We start from the raw sequence: 27,838 nt of genomic DNA on the forward strand, positions 1-27,838 counted from the left end.
TTTGTGTATAAAAACAAAACACTTTATTACAATTGGGCTGAAAAATCCAATGAAAACACAACTACTTTACAAGTACAAATGTCCGCTGTTGATATTTACATGTTTTTTTTCCTTTCACATCAATAAAAAAAGGAGAATTTATGAGGAAACAAAATACTAAAGTACATGTTTACAGTGTATTTGCTGAAATAATAATAAAAAAAAAAATAAAAAAAAAAAAGACTAAAGGAACGTGCATTATTCTCCATTCAGTATCTATAGACAACAAGAGAATTGGACATAAAACAAGACTATTTATGAATACACTTATTCTAATAGAGAGCTCATTTCCCAATGCAAAAAAAAAACAACCAACCAAACAAACAAAAATCACCCATAATCCTCAGCCTCATACATCTGTTGAGTCATATAACCACTGTGCAGAAGGCGTGACTGCTGTCATACGGTGAGATTATGTGGTAGGTGTGGGGGAAATTTCGAGAAACGCTCTACAACAAACAAATGAAGAGCAGAATGTTATTGATCAAGTGAGAGATAGTTATGGATCCCAGCAGAATTATTGGCAGAAGCATCATGATTGATCTCCCAGAATGATTTAGATACAAGCACTGAAATCATGTTGAACACAAGATTAGAGAGGTTGGAGTAAAGTAAAGGTTTGTTGTTGTTGCAGGATCCACAAGAAAGCACGACCTCGTCATTGTACTGCGGGAAAACGCTCGGTACATACAGTCTCATTAGTGTGTATCTCCTAACTGCTTCCCCCACTGGGCTTGGCAGGGGTTTTGGCTCTGATGCCCCCCTGGCGAGCCTGACCCTTGGAGGCCTGCTGTGGCTGAGCAGACTGCTGCACCGGGGACTCGGCAGTAGTGGTTGCAGCGGGCTGCTGGGCTGGGCTGTGTGGAGGTGGTGTCTGGATCTGGGGTGAGGCGGCTGCGGTCACCACCTGTTGCTGGATGATCTTCTGCTGGACCACCTGGGCTGTCGCCGTACCAGCGGGAATCATCTGCACCTGAGCGGGAGCTGATGTGGCAGCCTGGGTCAGAGTCACAGTCTGAGGCTGAGCCTGGATCTAAAGAGAAACAACACAGACTAAACATTTCCATCCTGTCTCAAAGATCTGATACGAACCTTTCTCCTGCATATCAAAGCTAAGAAAATCGGTGATGAATCAAATAAAATCAGAAATGAAAATGAACTGTCAAAAGGTTCAGTGTGACAAAGACAACAAAACAAAGTGACCCCACAGAAATCTCATCTGATATTTTACCCTACACACTCTGGTCAGCTTCACCAAATTGTGCATAACTTCACATCAATGATGAATTAAAACAGCACAGTGCTGTAAGCGTGACAGATGATAGCATGACCCCTTTCACAAAGACAAGAGCACATCTATTTGTTGCTAAACGTGAATCCTCGTTCACACGATCCAAACAGTCACCCTTGGTTTCAGCTGAAAGCTGTAGTCTACAATTGGTTCTAAATACAAGCCTCAAAGGACAAAACATGCCCATCTTTCAAACTTTTAATGCTCCCTCCTCCTTTAATCTCTTAACTGTGTGCAACAAATGAACAGCCTATTTATTGCTGTAAATATAGGAAACTAGATTCCTGCTTGAGTGACCGTGTGAAAAAACAAAACAGAACAAAAAAACCCTTTCAAACAATATTAACTATTTATTAACGTCAACCTGGCCTCGAGCTGGAATTCTGTGCTGGAGAATTTTAAGCCTTTTAATTAGTGTCCAAATCCTTGAGTTATGGCCAAAGAGTTTTGCAAGGTCCCACCTTGACCTCATACTTTATCAGTTCATTCACATGTAAGACAACAATTGTGCCAGATGTAATAAAATAGATTATTTATATTTGTGAGAGGGTGAATGGGATGGACAACTTGAAAACACAAAACATTCAGTTGCAGCTGTCACCAGTGAGGACATCAAATATAAGCATTTTGTCAATGGCAGCACACGTGAAAGCCTGCAGTGATGGTTATTCCAATGTCTGTAGAATCAATCTAGTAAAAAGCCTTAAATTCTTACCTGCTGAGGAGAAGACACAAGTTGTTGAATATTGGCCACAGTTGGTTGCTGCTGCACTATTTGCGGGATCTTAGGCAGCTGATATGAGCAGTAAACAACAAAATTTTAACATACACACAATCTCGATATTTCACTGAAAGTACTCTGTTGTATGGGTTGCCACTGATGATGCACCTGGATTTGCTGGGGTCCAGCTGGTTTCTGGCCCTGGGGGAGCGATGTAGCGAAGAACTGGGTCTTGATTCCCGATTGGAGTTGGGTGGTGGTATAGGTCACCTTTTGCTGTGGCTGCTGACCTTGCTGGGCGGTCTGGACTGTCACTTGCTGTGTGCCAATCTAAGGGAAATGAAAATACATTAAATACTGTGACTGGCTCTATTGAATACAGTAATATTACTAGTGAACTATTACTTCCTGATACTCTCAATAAACACAAATCTCTATATGTAAACAAAGACATTACCTTTTGCTGTACAGTGGCCTGTCCTGGCTGTGGCTGCCCTGCCTTCTGCTGGGGTGCAGCTGCCACCTGAACTGTCTGCTGCTGTTTCTTCATCTGAATCAGCTGCTGGACCTGCATCTGTTGGAAGGGGACACCTGACAGAACGGAGAAAGTGCGTCAGATTAAAAGACATATTAGAAGATCGTGATGATGAGAACATACATTTTGCTACTATAAAAGGGTTTCCAATCCAAATGATGCAGGTATAGTCAGCAGCAAATACTGTTGCATCTTGTGATGTATGCAATTCAAGAATTTCAACACACCTGTTTTCTGGGCCTGACCGATAGCCACACTAATGCCTGCTACAGTCACTGGCAATGTAGTGACTCCGGCTGATGAGACCACAGCTGGCACAGAAACTACAGGAGGCTTGGTCAGAGTCACCTGAGCTGTCTGTCCTGCCTGGGCCTGAATCTGGCTCTGATTGGGTACTCGAGCAGTCTGCAGGGTGAAAAGAACAAGAGTAAGAAAGGTGGCACAAGCTCAATCACTAACATAAGCGGAGGGCAGTGTTTCTGGGGATCCACCAGTGAATTGTAATAGTCTCTCTTAATGTTATATCTTTTAGATCTCTGTTGATAATATATGCTGAAAATAGCATTTATGTTGTTGTATTGCACAACTGCATCAATATCTAATCACTATTTCTCTAATCTTACCAATCTGCCCATCTGCAGGTTGGTGGCCAGCACAGGTCGTTGTGTTGTCACAGCTGCTAGCTGAGGATTAGCTTGTACAGTCTGTGCAGCTGGCACCTGTGCGGCCTGCTGGGCCCCTGCAGCCTGTTGGCCCTGAGTTGCTGTTGCCTGTTGCTGCAACTTTTGCTTGTGCACCTTAAAAATAAGAAAAAAAAGAAGAAAAAAGTCACACAGATATTTCCATGCAAGTTAACTTAGAGGTCATACTTACACACATTGAGAAAATAGTGCACTGCATTGTTTAGTGGGTAAAACGGAAATATTGTCATCTGTCAATTATTATTATTAACATCTGTCTAATCATAACCACAGGTCCACCTTATGCAAGAGATGAAATGACTTTTTCTATAAGCGACTGTTACTGTTGCATTTGGTGTAGTTATTCTACAAAGGTGGTAGTGACGTACCTGGGCTTTGCTAACGGCTTTCATCTGAGGGGATGTAGCCTGTGGCAGATGCTGTCTGAGCACATGGAGCTGGGCTGCGCTGATTGGCTTTCCTTGAGACAGCACAGTCGATGCATGAAAAAGGACAGAGAAAAGGTCAGGGCTGTAAAACAAAATGTGCACCTGAGAAAAGCCAGTGATAAGCTCGTTACCTGGTGTGACCTGAGTGACCAGTGAGCGCACTGGGCTCATAGTGGTAGAAACTACTGCAGATGCTGTCACTGGGGTAACCGCTCTAACAGCCTGACCTGTAGCTATGGCAACCACCTCAGCCGGGGCAGCAGTAGCTGTCACAGTCCTCTGTTGTGCATGGACCACCTGTGCTCCAGCTGTACCTGCAGGCTACATTAATCAAAATAACAGCGATAGTATGAATAAAGGTTTCGATGACTGAGTTTGCTGCTTTATTCCAATCCAAATACTATTTATATCACTGTATGTTAATAGTGCCAGGTCACCAGACTCACAGACAGCGTTCCTGGCATGACCGAAGACGCCAGGCGTTTGTTGGGCTGGAAAGGGCTTTGAGGAACTCCAGCTATTGTGTTGACAATCACATTCCCCCCAACAGTGGCTAGAAGAAACAAAGTGAAAGGAATTAAGTACTGGGACACAAGCTGCACTGTAATCTAAACCATATATATGTGTGTGTGTGTGTGTGTACATACCAGCCTGAATGGTAGTGCCCACAGTGGAATTTTTTATGCCCCCAGCCTGTGAAACATGATAAGCATGTTTAAAGTTTCCATTAGCTCGTTTTGGATCTGACTATGTAAAAACATATAGCTCAACTACTGAGTCTCACCAGTACGGCGTTAGGCACAGCAGGAGCTCCGGCGACTGCTGCAGCCTGAGGGACCTGGGCCTGGCCAGAAGCAGGAGCCTGGGCTTGGCCAGGTGCGGCCTGAGCCTGGGGGGCTCCAGTCTGCTGCTGGGCCAACTGCTGAGCCTTCTGTTGCTCTGCAAGAGCCTGCAAACACACACATCCACAAACAATGCATGGAGGCAACACAAAAGCAAATATATTTGTAAAGATGGATGAAAACCAGACTGAAGATGATGCATGGTAGTCTGTTTTTAGTAGTTCACTCTTGTTTTTTTTCTCCAATTTTTATACTATTAAAACATTTGGAGTGATCACTGATTTATATCTAGATAATAGCATAATTGCTTTTAAATCCAACAGCTACAGTGTGTAGACTACTACCTTTGTGCACCGCATGCATGAAAACTGTCCTGACAGGTGGAAACTAATATTAACCAGATTTCTCTCAACACCTAAAGAATTATTCACAGACATTTGCTGTAATAAGTCTTACATTCTCCTAGCATGGCATAGCACCTGGATAAATAAAAACACAAGTGGAGGCACACTGCTGATAAGCACCTTTTTCTCTTTGGCAATCCTTTCAGCCCGCTGAGATGCCACCTGGATGGGAGGTAGCGGCTTATCGTAGCTGATCCCACTGAAAATGAGAAAAAAATAAAACCTTACACTTCTTTGTTTGCTTAATGATTTCAGGTTTTGATTCCCAGTGATTACAAACTTAAGTCGCACCTTTCTGCCAAGACAGACGCATGCTTGGGGTTCTTCTGAAATGGATTCATGCCGAGTCTGTAAGCAGTATAGATGAATGCATTTAAACGGCAATATCTTATCTCAACATAATTGCACTACATTTTTTTTATTTTGTTAATGTAGGTTTTTTTTTTTCAAATTCTCGGTACTTACAGTGGTTTGATTGGTGGGCTTCTCTTGCTGGCAATGATCTTCATGAGTTCAAAGCGGCTGTTGTAGAGCTGGATGTGAGTGGCATTGTCATCCTGTGTGTAGATCTGACAGGTCCTCAGAGGACGGCTGTTCTTAGACTAAACGTGGACACACAAAAAGAATAAAAATGATCCCCAGAATTCAAGAAGAAATAACGGCTGAACGCAAAGACCAAGCAAGACAGAGTACCTTGTATATACTCTTGGTTTTCTTCTTGGGGTTTGCCTCATACACCAACTTAAAAAAAAAAAGAAAAGGAAAAAAACCCAAGAGTGATTGTTGAGACAAACAAGCAAAATGTGTGCAAGACAGTAAAGTACATGACCCTGTTTTCATTACCTTGCCCTCTTCCCTGGGAATGATGACGTTCTCGTAGCGATTGCGACACTGTTTGGGTGAGCGGTAGATGCGACTGCAGGAGTTCACCACATCACTCACCAGATCCCAGTTAGGAGTGTGCGCAGGAGACACGATTGTCAGGTTGAGCGGCAACTCCAACAGCTGCTTCACAGCCTAACGGACACACAGCAAAGATAACATGTTAACTGAAATGCAACACAGGATGGATTAACGATGCTTAGAGCATCATGCAGGCAGGAGTAAATAAAGCCAGTACCTGAAGCAGGGCCCAGTCTTCACTGATGAGCCACTCTGGATTGTCCTGCCCTGCCTCCGTGGCAGGTTTAGCCAGCGAGGGGAGGGGCTTGGCAAAGGGTGCCTGCTGCTTGAGGGAGAAATTCTTTTTCTGGTCTTTAACCTCACGGCGAACTTTGAGCATACTGGCTTTTTCAAAAAGGGAACGGGGAGGAATGACCGTCTCCCCGTGGCCCTTTTTCTTCTTTCTGGCTGCTGCTGAAGAAACACACTCAAGTTAGGGGAGAAAACCAAACAAACTTGCAATGATACTTTTGCATTTTGTCCATTCTTCTGGTCTTTAACCCAAGATTTACAACAACTTCTCTAAAAGGAGAGATATTTTCTTACCTGAGGGATCCATCTTCAGTCTCTTATGCTCCTTGCGAATGTAGACAGGAGGCAACTTGGACTCTGGCATGGGTGTGGTGTCATACATCAGCATCATTACAGAATCAATGTAGATATCGTTGTCATCCTGTGGTGGTGTGGGTGGAGTCCAAAGCTATGGTGGAAAACCACATGTCAAAAACCGTCCAAAGGCAAAAATCGGATTTCACGTTGTGGCTCAATGTAAGTACATTGAATGAGGAAGAGATACAGGTGTCTGCATCATTCAAGAATCTGTGTAAACATTTACAGATAAGGTCACATGTGGCATCTTACCGGCATAATTTCTGTGTGGCCATCCTCCGCATCAAACACATACTCCTGTTGAAGTACAGAGAAAAGGTTCAGGTCAACTACAGCACAATAATCCACGCACCACTTCTTGCTTGATTAGCAGAGATCAAACCGTCCCACCCACCATGTTGTAGGCATCCTCTCTGGTGTAGGTGAAGAGATCTTCATCTCCCTCCATCATGTGCTGCTGTTGCTCCTCCTCCTTCAACCTTTGCAACTGCTGCAGCTCCCAGCTTCTCTTTGAACACTCCAACTTCTCCTGAGGAACAAAACAACAAAAATAAAAACCTGTTCATGAACAAATTTCCACATTTTCACTGCAATTAATCTGTAAAGATGTGCCTTAACTCTCACCCTTAGAGCTTTTTCATCATCGCTGACGTGGAGGTACTCCAAATAATGCAGGGCATATCTTTCGATAGGTGTAAGCTGTTTCAATGATGAGTGAATGAAAAAACAAAACAAACCAGCGTTTAATGTTATGGTAATTTAGTTTTGCTTAACCAGTTTTCAAGCTGCATATATTAATTAAAAAATAAGCAAACCCACCTGTTCCATGACTGCATTAAGCTCTTCTATCTGAGCAGGCTCTTCTTTGGCGTGGATTTCTGACTCCTGGTCCCGCTCTGTTGACTCCTGGTCTGGCAACTCGTCCTCCTGCTTTTGCCGATGCGGCTCTTCATCTTCTGACAGGGCATCCAAGTTTATGCTTTGGAGAGCCTGGATGTATGGTCTAGCTACTCTGGGAGAGATGGCCTCAGAGGCTGAAGGCTCCTGGTGAAGGACGACAAACTCCTCCACCTTCTCTCCCGAGCCTGCCTCCACTTCAAACAAATCCTGGATTGTCCGCTACAAACACACAATATCAGGACAGTTATTTCATGTCTTGGGTAGAACTAAATAATGCGGGATCTAAACCTTTTTTCCATATATTTATAGTCTGAATATCGGTAGAAGCTTCAGTGAGTTTATCTTACTTGAGTGAGGAAAGCCAAGGTGTAGTCAGTACCCTGAGCAGCCACCTCTCTTATCAGGTCCTTGGTACCATTCTTCAGGAGCTTCTCCTCAATAGAATTCCCACTCTCCAACCTTGGGACATGCAAAAGTAAATAAAACCGCAAGTCGAGTCCTTCAGTAACACTGTTATAAGGTAAAACTGTTTTATCTGGGGGCGGAATAAGGAGCACAAAAATAGAAACAAAATCAGAATGCCTTGTTTTTATAATATCACCTGTATATGTGAATATCCTTGGAACGCCCTATTTTGTCGCACCACTCCTGGGTGCGTGCGTCCATGCTGGGATTGAGGTCTGTGTCGTAGAAGATGATGGTGTCTGCGTCAAACACAGTCCCAACTGCAGAACAGCAGCGGTTGGTGAGGATGCTGCAGAACACCTGCCTGTTCCTGTTGAACTTCTTCATATTTTCCTGCAGGCACGCAACGAATGAACAGAGTTGAAGAAGTAGTTGACAGCGCAGTTTATTTTTAAAACACGATGTACTCATGCATTTACTTTGCCATGTAAATATACAAACTATCCTTTCTAATATGAAACAGATGCTTTAGACATTTTTATCTTCATTGTTTATTTTTGAGACTGCTGTTGTCAGTAAGGCTATGTTCACACTGCAGGTGTTAATGCTCAATTCCGATTTTTTGATCAAATCAGATTTTTTTTGTCTGCTCGTTCACACTACAAATAAAATGCAACCAGCAAACGCTCTGTAGTGTGAACCCTCAAAGCGGCCCGCATGCGCAAAAGAAGATGTCACACACAACGCGCTCTGTTTAGACCCAGAGCAAACAATATTGTTTGACTGATGGCCCTTAATATAAAGACTTCGGACTTTAGGTTTCCCAATTTTTGCTTCAAGTTATTTTGTTATTTACATAATAATGTAAATGTAACCTAATAATTATCCTTATTGCTGTTTTAGAGGAGCGGTGCTTCAAAGGATAGTTGTAGATTTCTGTCAGAATCTGCAGATTATACAGTACAAATAAAATGTTCACGTTTCTCCAACGTTGTCTTCCCAACATTTTCACTGACATCTACATGGGATGGCCAGGAAGTGTTCACGATGTCTTCTTGGGCGGTTCTCTGGCGCTGATAATTGGCGTCTGTCTTGTGTCAGTGACGTAAAAGACGGATTTAATGCGACATGACCATTCAAACAGCAGTCGCTTTCTAAAACATCGGATATGTATCGGATTCAGTACCACATATGAAAGTGACCCAGATCGGATATGAAAATATCGGATTTGTGCCGTTCACACTGTCATACCATGATCGGATATGGGTCGCATAGGGTCCAAAAAAAAAAATTAAAAAAAAAAAAAATCGTATTTGATGCGCTTTCGCCTGCAGTGTGAACGTAGCCTTAGTTGCCTGCATCTATAGCTTATTTGTAATTGAAAACAAATTAACTCAAAGATCCCCTCCACACAAACATGAACTAATAAAAAAAGACAGATAAGGGGGAAAATAGTTTAATTCACATTAAAATATTTAAAATGACAAGACCCTCTGTCAACATTCATTTCTTTAAACTTGATTTCAGCAAAAATCCAATGTGGTGTGATTTTACCTGTCTTTCATCACAACTGAAGCTCTCATCAATGCGCACGTAAGTGAGCTGTCTGTAATCTAGGAAGGCCTCCAGGATGTCCAGCATCTTCAACATCTGTGTAAAGATGAGGACACGGCGACTCTCTGACTTCAGCTTCTGCAGCAGGATGGCAAGAGCTTCCAGTTTACCTTTGGGAAAGAAAAATATCATGTTATTATCCAAGGCAGATCCAAGGCAAAACGTGAGAGGAGTCACTCAGCCTGTGTAAGCAGGAGATATTTGTCCTTACCTGGAACCTTTTTTCTGTGATGTTTTTAGTAAGAACACCGTATAGAGCTTTAAAAGAATAGGTGTGACAGTTCTAGCTTGCTGTGGCTTGTGTGTCACTGATGACTGACAGTCATCACAGGTCACTGACACCTAGTTATATGGCTCTGGTACCTCTTTTTACAATCAAATGTGTTAATGCCCTATGTTTAATAGGGCATTAACATGTTTAATATTCTATGTATCCATTCTTTTGTTCTCAAGTTTATGACTGAAGTGACTGGATTTCTTGTTTGTCTACTCTTGTATTTTACTTTTAGTCAACATCAATAACTCCGGTCACACAGTAATGCATGTGTAGGTGCAGAGATGTGATTGGAGGGTGAGGAACAGAAAGACAGAATACATTTCTCTTAATTGTCATGTTGGTTTCTCAGCTTTTGTGGTTATATGTCAAACTTTTGGCCCCAATTACATTTTCCCCTCAATGAAGCAATCCAGAGACTGAAGAGAAACAACAGGGAAGTGAACATAGAGTCAATGAAAAAGGGAGAGAGAGCTGCAGGTTTCATCTTTTGCTGATTTTAAATGATAATGGTGAAAGTCAAAATTATTGAATATAAATAAATATTTAGCACTTTTGTTTTGTTGAATACTAATAACTTGTGAAGTCTTGTAAAAACTAGCACCAGTTCTTGAGTTACAGCCTAAAACAAGGTGCTTCTTCACCTTTGATGAACAAAATCAGAGGTCAGAGTTGTTTGTTTTAACCAGGTGTAATGGTGTGTTACATGGACTAACCTGAGTCCATTTGCATTAACTGCAAGTCAGGACAACAGAAGAGATGTGTGGATGCTAAGTGGATGTCTGCGCTGTGAGGGAGAGAGGCCTCCTGAAGCCGACGGCGAAGGGACTTCTGCTCAAGTCTGAAGGGAACTGGGGGATCGGCTGCATACAGGTGAGGAGCTGAAGCCACAGCTGGAGGCACCATGCATACCAGTCTAAAAGGCAGCACATATAAGCATAGATGTTCATTAGATATTTGGATTAAAAGAGGAAAAATTAAAAACTGATTTGCAATACAACAATAAAATCTTAGCTGGTCATTTCTTTTAACTTTGTAGCTATAATACAATTTAAGAAAATATTAGGACACGCTGTAAAATATTCATGGAATGGATTTATAACAACACAGAACAAACAAATCTCAAGTACCTTTTGAAAAGGCTGCTGGCAGCCTCCAGACAGTCGTCCACAGAGTGCAGAGAGGACTTCAATGCAGAGGTGGTAGCCACGCAGGTTCTCTGGGCTCTGATACAGCTCTCTCTGCCCACCCAGCTCCAGCCTCCAGCAGTCAGGGCAGAGTGACCGGGCTCTGAACCTAAAGTGCATGCCTGTAGCAGGTCTGACCCATACAACACTCTGCGGCTGCAGCGCTGCTCATTTGCTTCGAAGAGACGGCTCAATCGCTCTTTCATTAGTTGAGTCTTTTCTTCTGACGACTCCTGAGTATCACAGTGACAGATGGTACAATCAGAACTGATCTTCCTGTAATGTGACTAGACTAAAATTATTTGATGAAACAGAAAACTGAAATTATAAATAGGATTTTTCTGCAAAGTGATGTGCTGACCTGAGAACCAGCGTGAGCTGCAGGAGGCGGCTTGATGGGGGCTGACGTGGCATTTGTATTTGTACTCACCGCTTAAAAACAAAAACAAAAAAACCCACAGTGTCAACAGAAGGAAAGGAGGACAAGAGGTGCAATTATATGCCCAAGCTCGCATATAGAGCTGCCACGATTAGTTGACTAGTCACGATTACGGTCGTCAACGACTAATTTAATAGTCGACGCGTTGTTTGAAGCGTTGTAAGATCCCAAAGGACGCAGGAATAAGTAGTAGTATTTAAGAGTGTAATAACAGACTGAAACAGAAGATGGCAGCACTGCATGTACAAGGATGCCAGCTGCCATTAAACCCCAAAGAAGAAGAAGCAGTGTCCGGTATCGTAGCCGTGTCCAAATTCAGGAACCATATCCTCCTGTGCCTGCATTAGTAGGCCGATTACGTTACAGTGACACAACGAAAATTGTCCAGATTCAAAGACTCCGACAAATGCAGCCGACAAATGCGCGCTTCATTTTCCCAGATTTGAAGGATGGGTTGGGTGTATACTTCGTGGCCCAACCTATCCCAGAATTCATAGCGCGACCCTGCTCAGTTTCCAACAATGGCGACAGCTAATTAGTTTTAATATTACTCTTATTATTCTTTCTGGGTCACAAAATAAACGTTTAACATATTTTCAGGCGAGAATGTAGCCGTGTAAACTTCAAATATCTACTCAGTTTATCAGGACACCACATATTTTCAAAAGCGCTCCGACGTTTTCGGAGACGCACGCTGGTGCAATAAGCTGTACGTTGTACGTCCAATGGATGCATGATCTGATTAGTCGACTAATCGCAAAAATAATCTGTGACTAGTCAACAATCAAAATAATCGTTTGTGGCAGCCCTACTGGCATATTATGTCACACAACTGTCAGAACTATAATGGCAGATGTAATTATAATGTCAGCTGTTTTCAAAATAACCGATTAAGAGGTAGAAACAATAATGCAGAGTCTTCACTGTTTCCAAGTCACCTTGCTGAGCTGTTGACACTGCAGGGGTAGCTGAGGCACTGGAGGCAGGAACAGCTTGAGGCATTGTCTGCATTACCATGGATCCCTGGGGCCTAATAATCTGCTGCCCTGGAGCTGACACAATCTGCAGGATGTTGCCTGAATGCATGAGACATTAAGCAACCAATTAAGTGGCGCATACTCAGAAAATAACACAGGCATGAAATGTGAAAATCTAAATTCTAGAATTAAAAGAACTGTCGTGGTTTTTGAATGAAGGATTTAATGATGACATAAACAGGAATTAAAGCAAAAGTCGAATAAACAAATTTCAATGCAGTTGTATTCAAGACATATTAAATTGCTAACTGACTTTTTTTCACACTTAGTTGAGTCTGACAGGTGAAGGCATAGGTCAGGCACCAGAACCAGACCAAGGACGTTGTAAATATATGGTAAGAGTTTTACACATTGGAACATCCAGAATATTATAATAATGTCTTAAAATTTACAAAAACCTTTTGCTGACAACAAATAAAAGCAACAGAATTACATGGATGAGTCAGTTGGACACAAAACAAGGAACGAAGAAAAATATGTGGAGAGGAAAGAAAGTGTGACGATGGGATATACATTACCAAGTGTACCTTGGAGCTGCAAGGGCTGTCCAGTGGTGAGCTGACGGAGCTGACTTGGGGACAAAGTGAACTTGTTGCCCTGAAACTGCAGAGTAACAGGGGTCTCTGGCTGGGAGATTCGATTCTGACTGCCTGCTATGTTAGCCAGCTGGGCAATCTTCACCACATCTCCACCTTTAACAGAAAAAAAAAAACTTTAACACAGATAGCACTAAAAAGTCTTTTTATGGTTCCAAAGCAATATACTGAGTTAGTTAAAGGGTGAAGAAAAAAAAAGACAAGACATGCAGAACCAGGGTGGATTAATCAGTGGAACGAGCACAGCTCCTCTCTGCAACAGAAGGGGAAGAAAATGCCTAAGGACAGTCCTCAGGTGAGACAGGGAGCCTGAAACTCAAAAGTGACTAATTAAGAGGAGGGGAGGAGGGAGGGACACACAAAGTGTCTAAGGGTTAGGGTTACACTGGGCCACCATGTGTCATTAGAACAGTTTTGCTGCACCTTGATAATAAATATCTGCTCAAGAATGGAACAGCATTTGCCAAAAAGAGATTTCTTTATTTGATGATGGTGATGGAGAGCGCTCTCAAAAGCCATAGCAGATCCGTTTGATGTGGTTAAACTGTAAGAGTGGATTACTAAAGCCTCTTTTCCTTTACTATCACTAGTACGTACTCCAAACAACTCAGCACGGTTCACCACGGTTTTCAGGGTTTTTCATTAGGTCCAAGTATCTGGGACCAGGTGCGTTTTTAGTACCTGCTTGTCCGGGGTTCCAAGCGATCCGAACAGGTAGTAAAATGTGACATCGTCAGACTGCATGTGATCGATTGGCTGGTCAGTCAGTACGTTGTGGGATGCTCTGACACACACCAGGCACATTAGGAGTTACTAAACTGTAATAGAAAACCAGTCAATCCAAGTAGAGTTGATCTGAGTCGATCCAAGGAGATACTAATGGAAAAGGGGCTTAAAAGCATGTCTTAGATACTTAGCTACATTTATATATTTTCTCTGCTGATTTTAACCAATTCCAAGAAGAGATCAATGGATTTACAGCCCCCAGCTTAGCCTCTTCTTTGTTGTTGTGTTTGGATGTTTGTCTACCCCAAACAAGTACTACAAACTCAAAGTAGATTCACTGAGAATGAAACCCTTTGTAATCTGACCAGTATAACCAGTACAGTCTGCTGTCTTGGCCATCAAGAAGCTCCAATGACGCCCTTGTGATTAAGGGCCTTCTTTGCCATGGTGTTGATGGGATACATTTTCACTTTATGGACACACGGATTTTATCTTGAATGCCTGGTGTTCGAACTAGTGACTTTTCTACTTGTGGGGGGTGGAGCATGAATCCTTAAGTGAAGTTTATCTGACTTCTGCACACATTAGGATTTTTACACATCCTAGGATAAAATCATACCTAAAATTTACTTGAAAAATAACCAAATTCAAATGGTTTCTGAAAACTCTGAAAAGTTTTCTGAAACCATTTAAGACTTATATAAATAAATTAGTTTTATTAAATTTTTCTCATTTTTAAAAAATATATTTAAATACTGCAGTTTCTCAGGTCTTGACTGTGGGGCCATTTTCACATGCTTAGTATTCATGCTGAAGCTCAGACTAAAATAATAACAATAAAAGAGACAGCAAAAACAGAAACAAAGCTTTGGGAGTTCTTCCTGCAGCTGGGCTGATGCAAGAGACAAAAGAATATTAGTACGTGGAAGAAAAAAATATTATAAGGAAGTGCAAGGATTTAACATAAGTTAAATAGTGCAGTGGTGTACATTCATAGTGTACATGCAGGTTTTAAGAAAGAAACTGGGGAATGCTATGGCTGTGGAGATGCTGCTGATATGGCTGCAGATCTAATTTTAGAGGACTTTTCCCCCCCCACCATAATCAATACAAGATATTTAACCAGAATTCCTGAGTGAACACATATCAGCAGTGCCTCGAGTAAAGGCTTCAGTGAAGAGCAGCCAGTACTGTAGTGCCAGAGGTGGAGGGGAAATGCTGAGACAGAGGGGGAGGGCAGGCCACTTACTAGGCAACCGTGCCTGGGCCTGGGATGTAAGAACCAGCCTCTGGGATACTAAGCTGGGCTGGATGGCATGGCTGGGGGCTAAAGTCGACCTGGGGACCTGTGTTAATCCAGGCTGGCTGTTGGGAGCAACAGATCCCACAACTGTGCCAGCTAAGCTCTGGCCTAAGGCCACAGGGGAAGCCCCCAACACATGCTGTCCAATGCCACTATTCCCAGAGGAGGCTACAGTGGAGGCTGCAGTGCTGTTGCTGCTGCTGACAGGAGTTGTAGCCTGGGCTCTCTGAGCTGCTGCTCCAACCACTGTAAAGTACAAGGCAATGGGGTATGGGACTCCATGTTAGGGGTAACCCAATATTTAGTCAAATCAGTATGATCAAACAGTTTTTCCATAAATTCCTTCAGCAGTGGTGGGCCAACTGAGCTACGACTATTAGGACTGTTACTGATGTCAATGATAATAACTGCAAACATTTTTACTTAAAATATGTGCATTGGTCCCAACTACTCAGTACGGGAAGAATGGATACACTTGGGCATGTCCAGTGATCCAGAAGACAGAAATGGGAACAGTCGGGCGTAACTTCCATCTGCAACTATCTGACACTTCACAAGCTCTTGTCAGTGTTTGCACTGAAAGATGGAAGATGGTGTGCAATGTCAATGAATGTTGTTAAACGTATGTATTTGCACTCTTTATGTATTTGCAATTATACATATGGTGTACTTCTCTTAATGGATATTTTTATTTATCTAATATTTTATTTTTGGCAGCGTTGTTGACAGTATGACAGTGTCTAAGGTAATTAATTATTAAACTAGAAATTATAGTTAAATAGAGAAACCTGAATGTGAACCTGAAACTTGTTTTTAAATATGAATGAAAAATATGTCAATGTATCATTGCATCTATTCATTGGTCTGAAATAACTGAAAAACTGAGATGACTATTGATCTGTGAATTTTGTGTACCACTATGGTAAAAGCTGGTGTGATGGGAAATGTGTGTGTTTAAACTGTCAGCTCAATCTGTGAAAGTGTAGTCAGTAACAGCCAAGTCTGCAATGTTTGACTTTTGCCTCCATCTCTTTATTGGACTTGTCTACCATTGCTGTCATTGCATCCTCTGTTAAAATATAATGACTTTTCCTTAATCCTCAGTCGTCACTGAGGACAGAAACCAGTAGTGAGTGTTATATTCAGCCTTGCCATAAAGGTTGTGCTGATATCAGGGGAAAACAATATTGCCAACCCACCACTGCTGCATGGAAGTACAAATTTAAATATATGAAACCTTAAAGTAAAACTTTTCAGTCAAAGTATACCAAGTTGAAGGACAAGCATCTGACTTTTTCAAATAGCAGCACTGTGCATAAAATATGTGCAGGCAGTACAGTTCTTAATGAGCTTCAAACACTAATGTATGCCTCTAAGGCTACCTATTAATAGTTGTTAAACAGTACATTAGGCTCACTCAAAATCATGCAAAATAACACTGCACACATCACAAGCTTAAAACTAGTTTAGGCACATTATTTACAGGTGAAGAAAAAAAAAAACAATATGAGAGGTAAAAGGTACTATTTAAGTCTGAAGTGGACACCACCAGGAATCCTTTAGATAATGTAAGAATCTAATTTCCTGTCCTATACTGGATAGGGCCCCTGAAATGATCTTACCAGGAGCAGTGGCTGCAGTTGATGAAGTAGTGACCAGGGACTTGCCCCTGGTCTGGCCTGCCTGACTAATGGATGGAGAGGTGCCAGTAGCAGGAGAGCTCATTGGAGGACGCTGACCTGCTGCATTTGCAAAGGCGGCAAAGCGGCCCTCTGGTTTTGTGCCATACTGCACTGGCTGGAACAATCTAATCAGAGAAAAACAAATGCACAGGATTTAAATATGCCATAATACTGAGGTTATATTTTATTTTAAAACTTGTTAAGATCTTTACATAGAACATTTCATTCTATCTGAGCATTTGAAGATTATATCGCAGACCTCATTGGTTTTATTGGACATGGTTTGGGCCTTGGTGGGGGATCTGGATTGTTGTAGATCTCTTCTATGAGCTGCTGAGTAACCTTTAGTTTGGGTACTGCCTCTTCAGTCTGATACCGGGTCAGTCTGTTCTCATTATTGATCAGATCAAATATGGACAGGTTGGCAATCTATGGAGATAATAAATTAGGAATAGATAAAATATCAGAAGTGGAACAGTGTAGAGTCACTTTAAGATTAGTCATTATGCAAATTTGTCATGGATTGACTTTATATTACAGGTACTTACTGACTGCTCTTGGTACCATTAACATTAACAATGTTTGGCAGCGCTACTAAAACACTTACCTTACTCGAATCAGTCTGAATTGCTCCCAGCACCAGTGATGGCACGTTATATTCGAGAGAGGAGAAGAAATAGGAGCTACTGGACACTCTGGGTGCCACCAGCTCAGGATGGTTACAAACTCGCTGTAACTGCATCAAAACCTGCAGCACGCTGACAAAATGACCCGTTTTCAGTGCTTCCTGAGCTCTAGGGGAACACAGCCACATAGAAGAAATGATTATAGAAAACTGACATGTGCAAAACCTGTCTCCCTTGACACATTACAGTTTTCTCCAAAGAACAGACACAATATAATTATAAATTATAAAGTATCTTTTCTAACCAGAAAGATCAGGTTAATATAAATCTGATGTCCCATGGATGTATAATACACACTAATAGAAATGAAAAGAACTATCTAATTGCAGTTCATGATGTGCTATTTTTCCAAAACTTTATTATACCATAAACTGGGCTGTGTGTCAAAAGAAACTGTGAGAGAGGGGTAAATATTTTACCCTGATTGAGTGAGGATATCCTCATAAAGGCTCTTCTGCCTGTTCGACAGTCGGCATTTTAGGATGTGCTCGTACTTCTTGGGAAGCTGTTTCTCCACATCCCTTTTCGAGCGCCTCAGGATGAAAGGTTGAATCATCTACAGTTACGAGTAACAGGGTTTTCATATTTAATTTAAAGGAAAACACCACAGTAACACAGATTTATAGAAGAGTGCTGGTGGTATACCCACCCTGTGTAGGCGGATGACTAGCTTGTGGCAGTAATCCTGGTTCTGGTCTGTGCCCGCCTTAACAGGAAAATCAGAGTAAGGCCTGGTGATTCCTGGCAAAAGGAAGTGGATCATGGTCCACAGCTCCTTAAGAGTGTTCTGTAGAGGAGTGTTGATGAGGAGAATCCGTTGCTCACTAGAAAATGCACAGAAATATCTGTCATTCATTCTGAGCTGAGCAATTTTTTAACGATCCAGTAAAAAATTAGGGCAATTTCATAGAGACAGCCTTAAAGTTTCTCACATTGAATTTATCTCATCAGGCAATTCACCCAAAACAACATGCACATTGACTAGAAATAATAACATTTTAGAAGCTTACCTTCTGAGAGCAAAAACTGTTTCCCAATGTTTCTCCGTCATGTTTTTGATGAGCTGCACCTCATCCAGGACTAGGTGCCTCCACCTTCTCTTTAGAAAATGACTCTGGTCTTTCATCAGCAGCTTGTAGGATGTAACACATACATGGAAGCTGTTGGCTTCCCCCCACCACTGCAGATCAAAAACCATATACACCAGGTAACTTAAAAAACACTTTTTCTTCAGTTCACTTTAATTTTATTTATATAGCACTGAATCACAACAGTCACCTCAAAGCACTTTTTAATATTATATCAATGATATTTTTGTATTTAAATACACAAGAAATTACCCTTCTTTTAGACCGCCGTTCCCTTCTGTTGCCAAGGTACAAGAGGATCTTAAGGCCAGGACACCAACGCTTGAACTCCACCTCCCAACTTAACAACTTGCATGTTCTTACCACAACGAGATGGGGCCCCCAGATGCCTGTGGTGAAAACACAGTTGTCTTTATCCCAGTCAAAATTTATAAATACAGGAAAAAGGTTCAATATTGTAAAACAAAAAGAATACCAAACACCAACATACCCTCTTGCCCAGCCAAGTGGGCCATGTAAGCAACTGTCTGTACAGTCTTGCCAAGGCCCGTCTCATCAGCTAAGATGCCATTGAGGTGCTTCTTGTAAAGGCTGACAAGCCAGTCCACACCAATCTGCTGATACTCACGCAGAAACCCATGCAATAGAAAAGGAGCTGGGCTGCGGGTCTAGTAAAAAAAAGAGAGAATAAAAAAATTTGTTTGAAAAAACTACAAACCAAAACAAACATGTTCTTTTGTTTAAATGCATGAATGTGAGTATCTGAATGTGTCTCACAGATGAAGTGGTTCTGAAGCTGCCCTTGGGCAGGATGAGCTCTGTGGCTGCAGCTACTTCGGCTATGTCTTTGCAGGGTTTCCCATCAGAGTCAGAGGAAGCGGCTTTGTCAGCACCGCGGTACTGGTCCACACTCAGAAGGGAGTCAATCAGCACAGCCTCCGGTGGACTGATAGCACATTCTATTTCTAGAAAATAAAAATTAAGTGGAGGTATGTTGGAATCTCATCATTCACAAATGGCCGGGAAAACCCCCCCCCAAAAAATTATCTGCACAGTTGAACTTTATAATTACAAACTTGCCTTCAGTCTCTTCCATTTCATCCTCATCACTGTGAGAACCAGGCTGTGGCCAATCAAAGGTGTCAGTATAGGCACCGGCATATTGCTTCATCAAAGCATCAAGGGGCATCTCAGCTGCAAGACGAACACAAAAACGTTTTTTAAAAAAATGAAACAAAGATAATTAATCTTCATAATTGCTGGTTTTAATTAACTAAGTAGCAAAAAACTCAAAAATGTATAATTCTGCGCGTTAGTAATTTAATCATCTATATAACTGCCAATGTATTTCAGCACCATCCTGTGGCCAATCAAGATCCACCATATACTGTTTCATCTTCTGAAATCAATTCAACTCATGCAAGAGGTGGAAAAATGATGAAAATTCAATACTATTACTATGGAGCTTCAGCAAGAGGTGATGCTTATCTGTAGAACTGGATGCATAATTTGTGAAAAGTGGAATATTAAATTAATAGTCTAATCATATTTGCCATATAATCACCTGACATAACTATCTCTTAGCCTGTAGACTACCTAAGCTGTTTCAAAATTTCTGTAACAGTTTATTGCCATGGTGGGTCAAACTTTAAATTCACCGATCTCTGTGCCGTCAATAAAACAAAACAGTCAGTTGTATTTTAAGAGGTAGGTATGCAGTTGTGGGTGGTTTATTATGTTTACGAGTTCTTCTAACCAACATTCTTAATTGAGGCACAGCCTGCACATGACATGTGTGTGGTGTTGTGTCTCAAAGCTCACAGTGGAGTTTATGAAATCACCTAGTCTCCAACAAGGCTTGTCCCTTTAAGCACCATTAGATTACACCAAAAATTAATTTAACTGAATAAACACAGCAGTAGCAAGACAATAACACACTAATAAATTTCTCTTCCTTTATCCTGAATCTGCAAATAGAGAATAGTACAGAGAAAGATTAAAGTAAGTACCATCTTTGGCAAGGTCAACCAACTCTGCTTTGTGGTCCGTTTCCCCTTCCATGTCCTCCTGTTCCTCGATGGTGCTCTCTTCATCTGTAACTAAAAGGAAAATCAGTCTTTATAAATCCTTGTTTTTTATTTACTCTGTTTTTAATCATATATACCTTGATTATTTGACACTTACTGTCTTCATCAACCAAGGACAAACTAGATTTTCTTTTTCTAACTGAAGTGGTCACCTGCTACAAAAGAAAACGTATAATTGTAAAACTATCTTAGACACGATATGTGCTTCTATATTATTATTATTAATTGGTATGCCAGTGCAGTACCTACCTCTTTATCAGCCTTCTCAGCTGCTGACTGACCGGATACTGTAAAGCAAATAAAACAAGTTTAATAGAAAAAGAACTGTCCCAGGCCAGATAACCTACCATGTGTTAGCTTGGAACAAGGAGCAACAGCAAGTAAAAGCTGATGATACAGAGCAAATGTTCTGTCTCTCATGTTCAGTACCTGCTCAATGGGACGTACCTTTGGCTTTTTGTAAGCCAAGTGCTTTGAGCCTCTTCTCATAAATTTCAAACTGGAGTTTGATTTCCACGACCTGATGGGGAAAGGGTTTCACTCAAAACAGATATTTGGCATCTTTATAAGTCCTGAAACCTTTATACATAAGAATAAACAAACACACCTGTTCAATGTTTGACCAGAAGAATTCCACCTCTCGGGCGATTGTGCTGGCAATGTGACGAAGATGAATTTCCCTTTCTTTCTTTGATCGCTCTTCACTTTTCTTCTGCTCTTGATGATAACGGGCACATGTGCGAACGAGCTGTGGCAGAGACACACAAGACACGAGTTTGTCTTTCTGACGGTTTCCTCCTTTTTGTTTTTGTGTCAATTTGTGATATACCCTTCTTTTCTTCAGTTAATTATTATACGTTTGTCATACCTTCTTAGCAGCAGCTTCCTTCCACCTCCTTTCCTGCGCAAAGTCAGCTGCCATCCACTGCATCTCCTCCAGGAGATAGTCCCAGTGGGACTTTGGACGTGAGGCTTCCACAAGCTTAGGGAGCCTACTGGCAGACCACTGGCCCTCCTTCCTTAACTCAGATATGCGCTGATGCACTTGACTCTCCTGGCAATCATTTGGTCCATTAGACTTTATATGTTGATAAGATTAAAACTTACTAAATACATTTATAACAATGCACAACAATGGAACATCAAAAAAATTAAAATAATGGACATCAACAGGAATTGTTGATGTGGAATATGACAAACTTGAAAAGAACAAAAAACATGCAATGACAACATTAAAAGGCACCAAATCTTTTCCAGGCAACGCTTTTAACCAACTGCTGACATCTGTATCCAAACTATGGTACTCACCAATTTGGCCTGTTCCACTTGCTTATCTTGAGAACCCTCCTGTGAAGGCTGCACGGCTGTGCTTTGACCAAAGCCACCTATTTTGACCGCTGATATGCCATTGGTTCCAGTCATTTTTGACTGGGTGCTTGGGTTGACGTTAGAACCAACAGGACGAAGAGGACTTGCAGTATGTGGGGTTGGAACAGAGTTGAGAGCAGAGAGCGGAGCAGGAGACACAGATGTCATTGATACCGAGTTGGTCATAATCCTCTGAACTGCCTGGTTTGACTCTGTTCCGGGGCGAGCAAGTGCTACTGTCTGTAGAGCAAAGAAAAAACACTGGTAATATCAAGTTTACAGTATCGTCTTTTAGTCAATTTGTATGGAGGCTGACCACGTCACACAAACTGACCGCTTGTCCGGACTGCAGAATGGCCTGGGATTGTTGCTGCTGGGGCTGCAACTGGAGATGAAGACCTGACTGCATCTGATGCTGCAGCTGGGCCTGGAGCTGTGTGTGGGGGTTCACTGTGGTCAGGACTGCGGCCCCTGCCTGCACCTTCACCTGTGCCTGCAGCTGACCCCCTGGCTGAGTTGGATTCTCTACTAACTGAGCCTGCTGGGAGAGTGTCATGGGCAAGCCTGTCATAGGAGGGGCACCTTGTGGCAACCTGCCAGGCAGCTGAGGAGGCGGAGTGTGCAGGCTGGCTGCATTCTGCACTGGAGGGCCTTTGGATGGGTCGTACTGTTGCTGGTTCTGCTTCTGTCCTGCGATCTGGACTGCTTGAGGAGTAGGCGGCATCCCGCCTGTATACATGGTAACCAAAGTATAGGATAAAAGAGTAGTATAGAAAGTGACACAGAGACAAATGGTAAAAAAAATGAGTTGTTAATGTTATTGTCCAATGTGCAGTTTTTTTGGTTTGTTTTTTTAAATAAATGCCTTTGTGTTCCTACAATACAGATTAATAGATGCCGTTAAGTGTTCGGCAGCTTTCCCTTAATATTCATTTGAGAGACCCCCTTATAGAAGTTATATATTTTGAGTCTAAAAGGTAGAATATAAAATTGTACTTTTAACTATTAAACATTTGTTTGAGTTTCAGCTATAAGAGCTCCTCAGAACCTTCTCTTAATGAACTACATGTACTGTACTTAACAGGAGTCTACGACTACCTGATGATCAGAGCAGAAACTAATGAAACTCATACAGCAAAATGATTACAGAGGAAATGAAATCAATATGAAAATCTACATGTCTCTCAAATAAAATACTACTTTGATTAATGCAAAACTAAAACCTTGCATTTCAAATGTTGAGAGAATGTGGTTAAAAAACATTCAAAATTACTCATGCAAGAAGAAAGGTTTTAGAAAGAAAAAAAATGTAACAAAGAAACATGAAAAAAAGAACTTCAAAAAACAAAGAGACAGGGAGAAGTAAGGGGAAAGAACTAAAGCAGACACTCACAAAAACACTGTATGTTTGGCATGCATGAAGCAATGTCATTCTAGCCGTAACCAAGGCATCTGGATGCCTCACATAGCGACAAAGCACAGAGGTGAGCAAAAGGACAGACATGGGGTCTTGCAGATAGCAGGCCTGAGCGGAGCTGTGCACACTAAAGCATCACCTGCCTTACCTCCCTGCACGTCACACCACCTTGCCTAGACGCCATCAACACCTGGCCCTGACACACCCACACCACCACAATCGCAAACACCTGTGCCGTGAACACAACTCCTCCAAATGATTCCCCTCCTACTTAGACTGAGGGAAAGAAGCCAAGTCAGAACAAAATGTCATGAAAAAACATGGAAGGAAATAAACTAAAAGTGGACATGAGATAAATAAAAAGTCTTGAAGACTGATGATTCTGAGTTCCTGTTGATGGCTCACGCAAAGACGGACAATTGAAGAGGGGCGTGTGAGGGAATGACGATGGGAAACCAAAGGGAAGCATGACATGTGGATTCATAAAATGGGAGATCAAGCAAAACCCATTGGAAAGTGAATTCATTCCCACAGGCTTCCCACTTTCTGTGATCCACCGCCAGATAAGATGAAAATCCATCAGCACGGGAAGGTCTTTCCAAATAAAGACGACAAACAGGAACAAACTTCAGAAAAGAAGAGATGGATGACGACAGGTGATCAATAGTTAAAACAAAAAAAGAAAATCATAAGACATGGCATCTTCCCATTGAGTGGCTATTCATTCTTCAGACTTGGATTGTCTTCTTCCCCATTTATCCTGACAGAGAGAGCTTAAGCCTGAACTTCCTGAGGACTGCTGAGAAATCCAGCAGATGGAAGATCTGTTTGTTGATGCTGCTTGGAGTTTGTTTGTAGAAGATGAATGTTGTGATTCCCTTTTTAACATCTCCTTAGTATGAGCAAAGGCCATAGGTCCAGCAGCATCGAACAGAACACAGAACGGCCTGGTAGAAGCACTCCTACCTTGCGCAGTTGGCATAAGCTGCTGGAGTGGAACGCCAGGTGATCCTAAAGGAGCTACACCAGGATGCTGGAAAATCAGCCCATGGCGACCAACGTCAATCCGGGGCCTCTTAGCCTGATCTGGGATTTAAAACACACAATACCCTCATAACGCAAAAAAAAGCACTCGGCACACAGCAATGACCTTCTGAAGACCGTACAGGTCACCTCTCCTTCCTCGGTTTAAGACTTCAACACAGAGCGCTAGTAGAGGATGCCAAATATCTAAAAGCAGAAGCAATTAGAGGGAGAAAAGAAAACAAACAGAAAACAAAGCAAACGGGGAGAAAACAAAGCAACATAAAACAGGAGTTTACGATCTTTGCCCTACCTGCCTGCACCATAGCCTGTTGCCTTTTAAATGCATCAATGTCTCCAGGGTTTGTAATGGTGCCAGAAGTAGCTCCTTGGTGTCCCTGCAAAAACAGCCTCTCATGAAATTAGTGAGATATTTTCAAGAGACTTTAAGGGCATTATAGATAATTTCATTAAAATAAATGTTTAAAATAAGTGCCTCCTCTATCACCTGAAACTGCTGTTGGGTAGAGAAAGCTGCAGAAACATTGGGAGGAAGCTGTGTTGCTATGGCAACTGGTGTCACTGCCTGGCCATCCTTTCCAGTAACAACCTTTACCTGAAAAAAGACACCAAATTGAAAGAGGAACAAAATTCAACAGAATGACAGGAAAGAAATACACATTTGATCTCAGACCAAGAGCCAGCTGATGTAATACCTCATCATTAATAACCTCAGACTGTTCTTCTTCCTCCTCTTCGTCTTCAAGGTCCAAGTCACTCTGTCTCAAGTAAGTATACAAGGGAACACAAGGCTTCTTCTTAAAAGCTAGATAGTCCATCATGTTCCCTTGGAGGTGCTGCAGGAAGAAAAGTTCAATTAGATATTCTTTGAACACTTCTTTCAGATTCTCCATCTTCTTGGTGTGGTGCTCCAAGCACTGTTTTCTCAGCTGAGCAATCTCTGGTGTGGAAGGAGCAATTTCCTCTAATTTCTTGGCAGCTTGCTTCTTTACAGTGCCCACAGTCATGCTGGTGGGTGCAAGAGAATTGCTGGGGATCCCTTGAGATGGACTGGTGAGGGATGGGCTAGAGGGTGGTATAGAGGAAGGTATACTGAATGATGTGGCTGTGGTTCCTACTCCAGAAACCACACCTTGTTGAGGCTTCTCAAATATCAAAGGGTTTCTAAGCTGTCCTTGAATGATACTGCTGATCTGGGGAGGTAGGTTTGAGGTGGTGATATGACCAGGGCTGCCCAGAGCTGAGTGAGTGGTGGCCACTGGACTTTGAGGTGCATGGTGGTGGATGGTGCCGCCAGTCTGTGAATGAGGCTGAGAAAGCCGTCGTTCCCTCACAGACCCTGGCGCTCCTGGAGAGGCCAGCTGTACCTGACCAGGTGTGGCTGGGGCAATCTGGGCCAGTCCTGTTCCCTCTTGGTAAACAAAGTGACCACTGCCTGATTGACTCCCTAAACTGATTTGCCTCACTAACATGCCAGCGTCAACAAAACGTGTCGGACTCTGTCCGTGCACACCCAATGCTACTGCAGGAGCTGTTGGCCTCGTCACACCTTGCAGAGAGGCTGGACTATGCTGGGTAGGACTTTGAGGTTGAATGGGCTGGGGCACAGGTGAGGTGACCTGGATGTAGGAGGGTGGAGTATGCTCAAACCTCCACTGAGGTGTCGTATGCTGGAATCCTGGGGATGCGGGGTTCTGGATGGGAAGTGTGGTTAGGGTTATTTGTTGGTTAGCAGTAACCATCTGTCCCACATTTTGTAATGTTATGTTCATGTTCGGGCCAGCGGCTGGACTACGACTCATGATTATCTGATAATTGGGTGACTGAGGAGCTGAAGGACTGGCAGCAGAGGAAAAAGGGGTCACAGGTGATTGAGGATGGTTAACTGTAGCTTGCTGCTGTGTAGTTGCCATGGTCGGCTGCGACTGCTGCTCCTCTGTTTCTGACCCGCTGACAGACTTGGGTCTCTGAAGCGGTCGTTGCATATTCTGTGATCCACTTCCATGGTGCATTGCGTGATACGGTTACAATCTTTAAACACAATAATCTGTGAAAAGAACAAAGGAGAGTAAAAATGATTTTTATTTATTTTTACTTTTTAATGACTATATGTGATGCAGAAATAAAGTTTGCTCGTCATCTGGGAGGAAAATATCTGAAAATTAACCATAACATGTCAACATATCAACAACTTCATGTGAAATGACATAAATCAGGACCAAGGATTGTCTCTGTAATACCCATTTCCTGTGATAAACTGGAGACCCTGGTAGCAATAACCACGTAATGTCTTCCAGGGTTGCCGTTTTTCTTTTGTTTCACTGTGTCTAGTTATAAATAATCAGTCTTTTAGCTTCTCCATACACTATTTTTGAACATTTAACAAGCACACAAGTAATGACACAGACAAAAATCAGTCACTGCCATCAGTAAATCTTATCTCGAATGTCATTAAAGTTTGATATCGTGTGCAAGAAAGACATGGACTGTTACCTACATACACCCCTTAATTATTCAGGTGGAGGTCTTATCAGAGCATCTTTACCGACGTACAGCTTTTGTTTTTTTTTTACATCTGTTTGCACCTACAGGTGAACGCCAGCTAGCATATACACATTGTCCTGTGGTAAAAACGATATGGCTTATTTGGTTTGATACTGATTCCGCCAAAGCTAACGACCATTTAAAACAAAGCTGATGTACCTTAACGGTACCGAGGTGTCGCCAACGTCGTTTGACAACGACGTCTTGATAACAGCGTTGAGAAATTTACGAGTTAGTGAAACCCAGTCGTTTCAACACCGTAAGAACAACATTACATTTACAACCAACATTTCCAGTCGACAGCCGTAGAGCAGTCGTTTCTTGATACGGTGTTATATTTACAGCGCTTGTTAACATGTTAGCTTCACCCGCCTACAATTTCTCCGGGGCGTAACGTTAGCTTAGGTTAGCTGCGATGAAAAATAATAAATGCAGGTATCGGAACAATCAGGTCTAGGTGAATGGATGATCCAAATATATATAAATAGAGTAATATGGAATGTAAAAATTAACCTGTAACATTTACAATAACACTGTGTATGGCTTTTGAGTAATTACAATAACCCGTGCTAGCCGATGCTATTGACTAGCTTGTTTTTGCTAACAGGCCAGCTACCAATGAATAAACACAGTTATTACTTCAACGGCGTTACTTACAGGGAATGGGGATTCTGTAGTAGTTTCGTAAATCCTAAGTCATATTTACAATAGGTCACATACTGCAACACGGGCTATTCTGCGAAAAATAAAATCTTGATATTGATAGCTGCTATTCACTGTTTTGAAGCTAAGTTAATTTCATTCAGCAACATGGCGACCGCGGCAGCCTGCTGTGTAACCCGGATCCCGTTCTGAATCCGAGGAAGCAAAAATATGACGTAATCTAAAATGGTGGGTTGCATGAGCGATTGTGACTCTAGATGAAAATG

General features: G+C 42.0%; 1 protein-coding gene across 6 annotated transcripts; it reads right to left on the reverse strand.

The window, feature by feature from the left end:
• ep400 (E1A binding protein p400) lies at positions 1 to 27,751 on the reverse strand. Of its 6 annotated transcripts, none has more exons than XM_086313630.1 (54): positions 27,567 to 27,751; positions 25,061 to 26,412; positions 24,853 to 24,960; positions 24,658 to 24,742; positions 24,288 to 24,407; positions 22,239 to 22,633; positions 21,845 to 22,144; positions 21,405 to 21,590; positions 21,144 to 21,284; positions 20,984 to 21,056; positions 20,786 to 20,823; positions 20,634 to 20,691; positions 20,459 to 20,548; positions 19,530 to 19,643; positions 19,227 to 19,414; positions 18,940 to 19,117; positions 18,702 to 18,838; positions 18,372 to 18,541; positions 18,011 to 18,185; positions 17,781 to 17,917; positions 17,283 to 17,469; positions 16,935 to 17,104; positions 16,616 to 16,800; positions 14,940 to 15,239; positions 12,896 to 13,060; positions 12,270 to 12,407; positions 11,254 to 11,324; positions 10,836 to 11,125; positions 10,422 to 10,621; positions 9,372 to 9,541; positions 8,014 to 8,210; positions 7,760 to 7,871; positions 7,332 to 7,631; positions 7,137 to 7,211; positions 6,907 to 7,041; positions 6,765 to 6,809; positions 6,450 to 6,603; positions 6,082 to 6,317; positions 5,805 to 5,978; positions 5,655 to 5,702; positions 5,427 to 5,563; positions 5,253 to 5,309; positions 5,082 to 5,160; positions 4,500 to 4,664; positions 4,363 to 4,408; positions 4,162 to 4,268; positions 3,847 to 4,036; positions 3,656 to 3,747; positions 3,210 to 3,383; positions 2,814 to 2,991; positions 2,509 to 2,642; positions 2,220 to 2,381; positions 2,046 to 2,123; positions 1 to 1,072 (listed from the first exon to the last, which is right to left on the reverse strand). In XM_086313630.1, the coding sequence occupies exons 2-54, from the start codon at positions 26,375 to 26,377 to the stop codon at positions 752 to 754; spliced, it is 9,282 nt and encodes a 3,093-aa protein (XP_086169756.1). In that variant the 5' UTR covers positions 26,378 to 26,412; positions 27,567 to 27,751; the 3' UTR covers positions 1 to 751. The 6 variants fall into 6 exon arrangements, with proteins under 6 accessions (XP_086169756.1, XP_086169755.1, XP_086169753.1 ...); XM_086313629.1 differs by having other exon boundaries at positions 6,082 to 6,314; positions 12,887 to 13,060; XM_086313627.1 differs by having other exon boundaries at positions 12,887 to 13,060.
• Between the last annotated feature and the right edge of the window lie 87 nt (positions 27,752 to 27,838).

Source organism: Aulonocara sp. 'chitande type north' Nkhata Bay, linkage group LG12, assembly GCF_057382095.1.
Source record: "Aulonocara sp. 'chitande type north' Nkhata Bay isolate Kocher_YH1m ecotype deep benthic linkage group LG12, A_spYH_male_GT1.1, whole genome shotgun sequence".
Classification (NCBI taxonomy): Eukaryota; Metazoa; Chordata; class Actinopteri; order Cichliformes; family Cichlidae; genus Aulonocara; species Aulonocara sp. 'chitande type north' Nkhata Bay.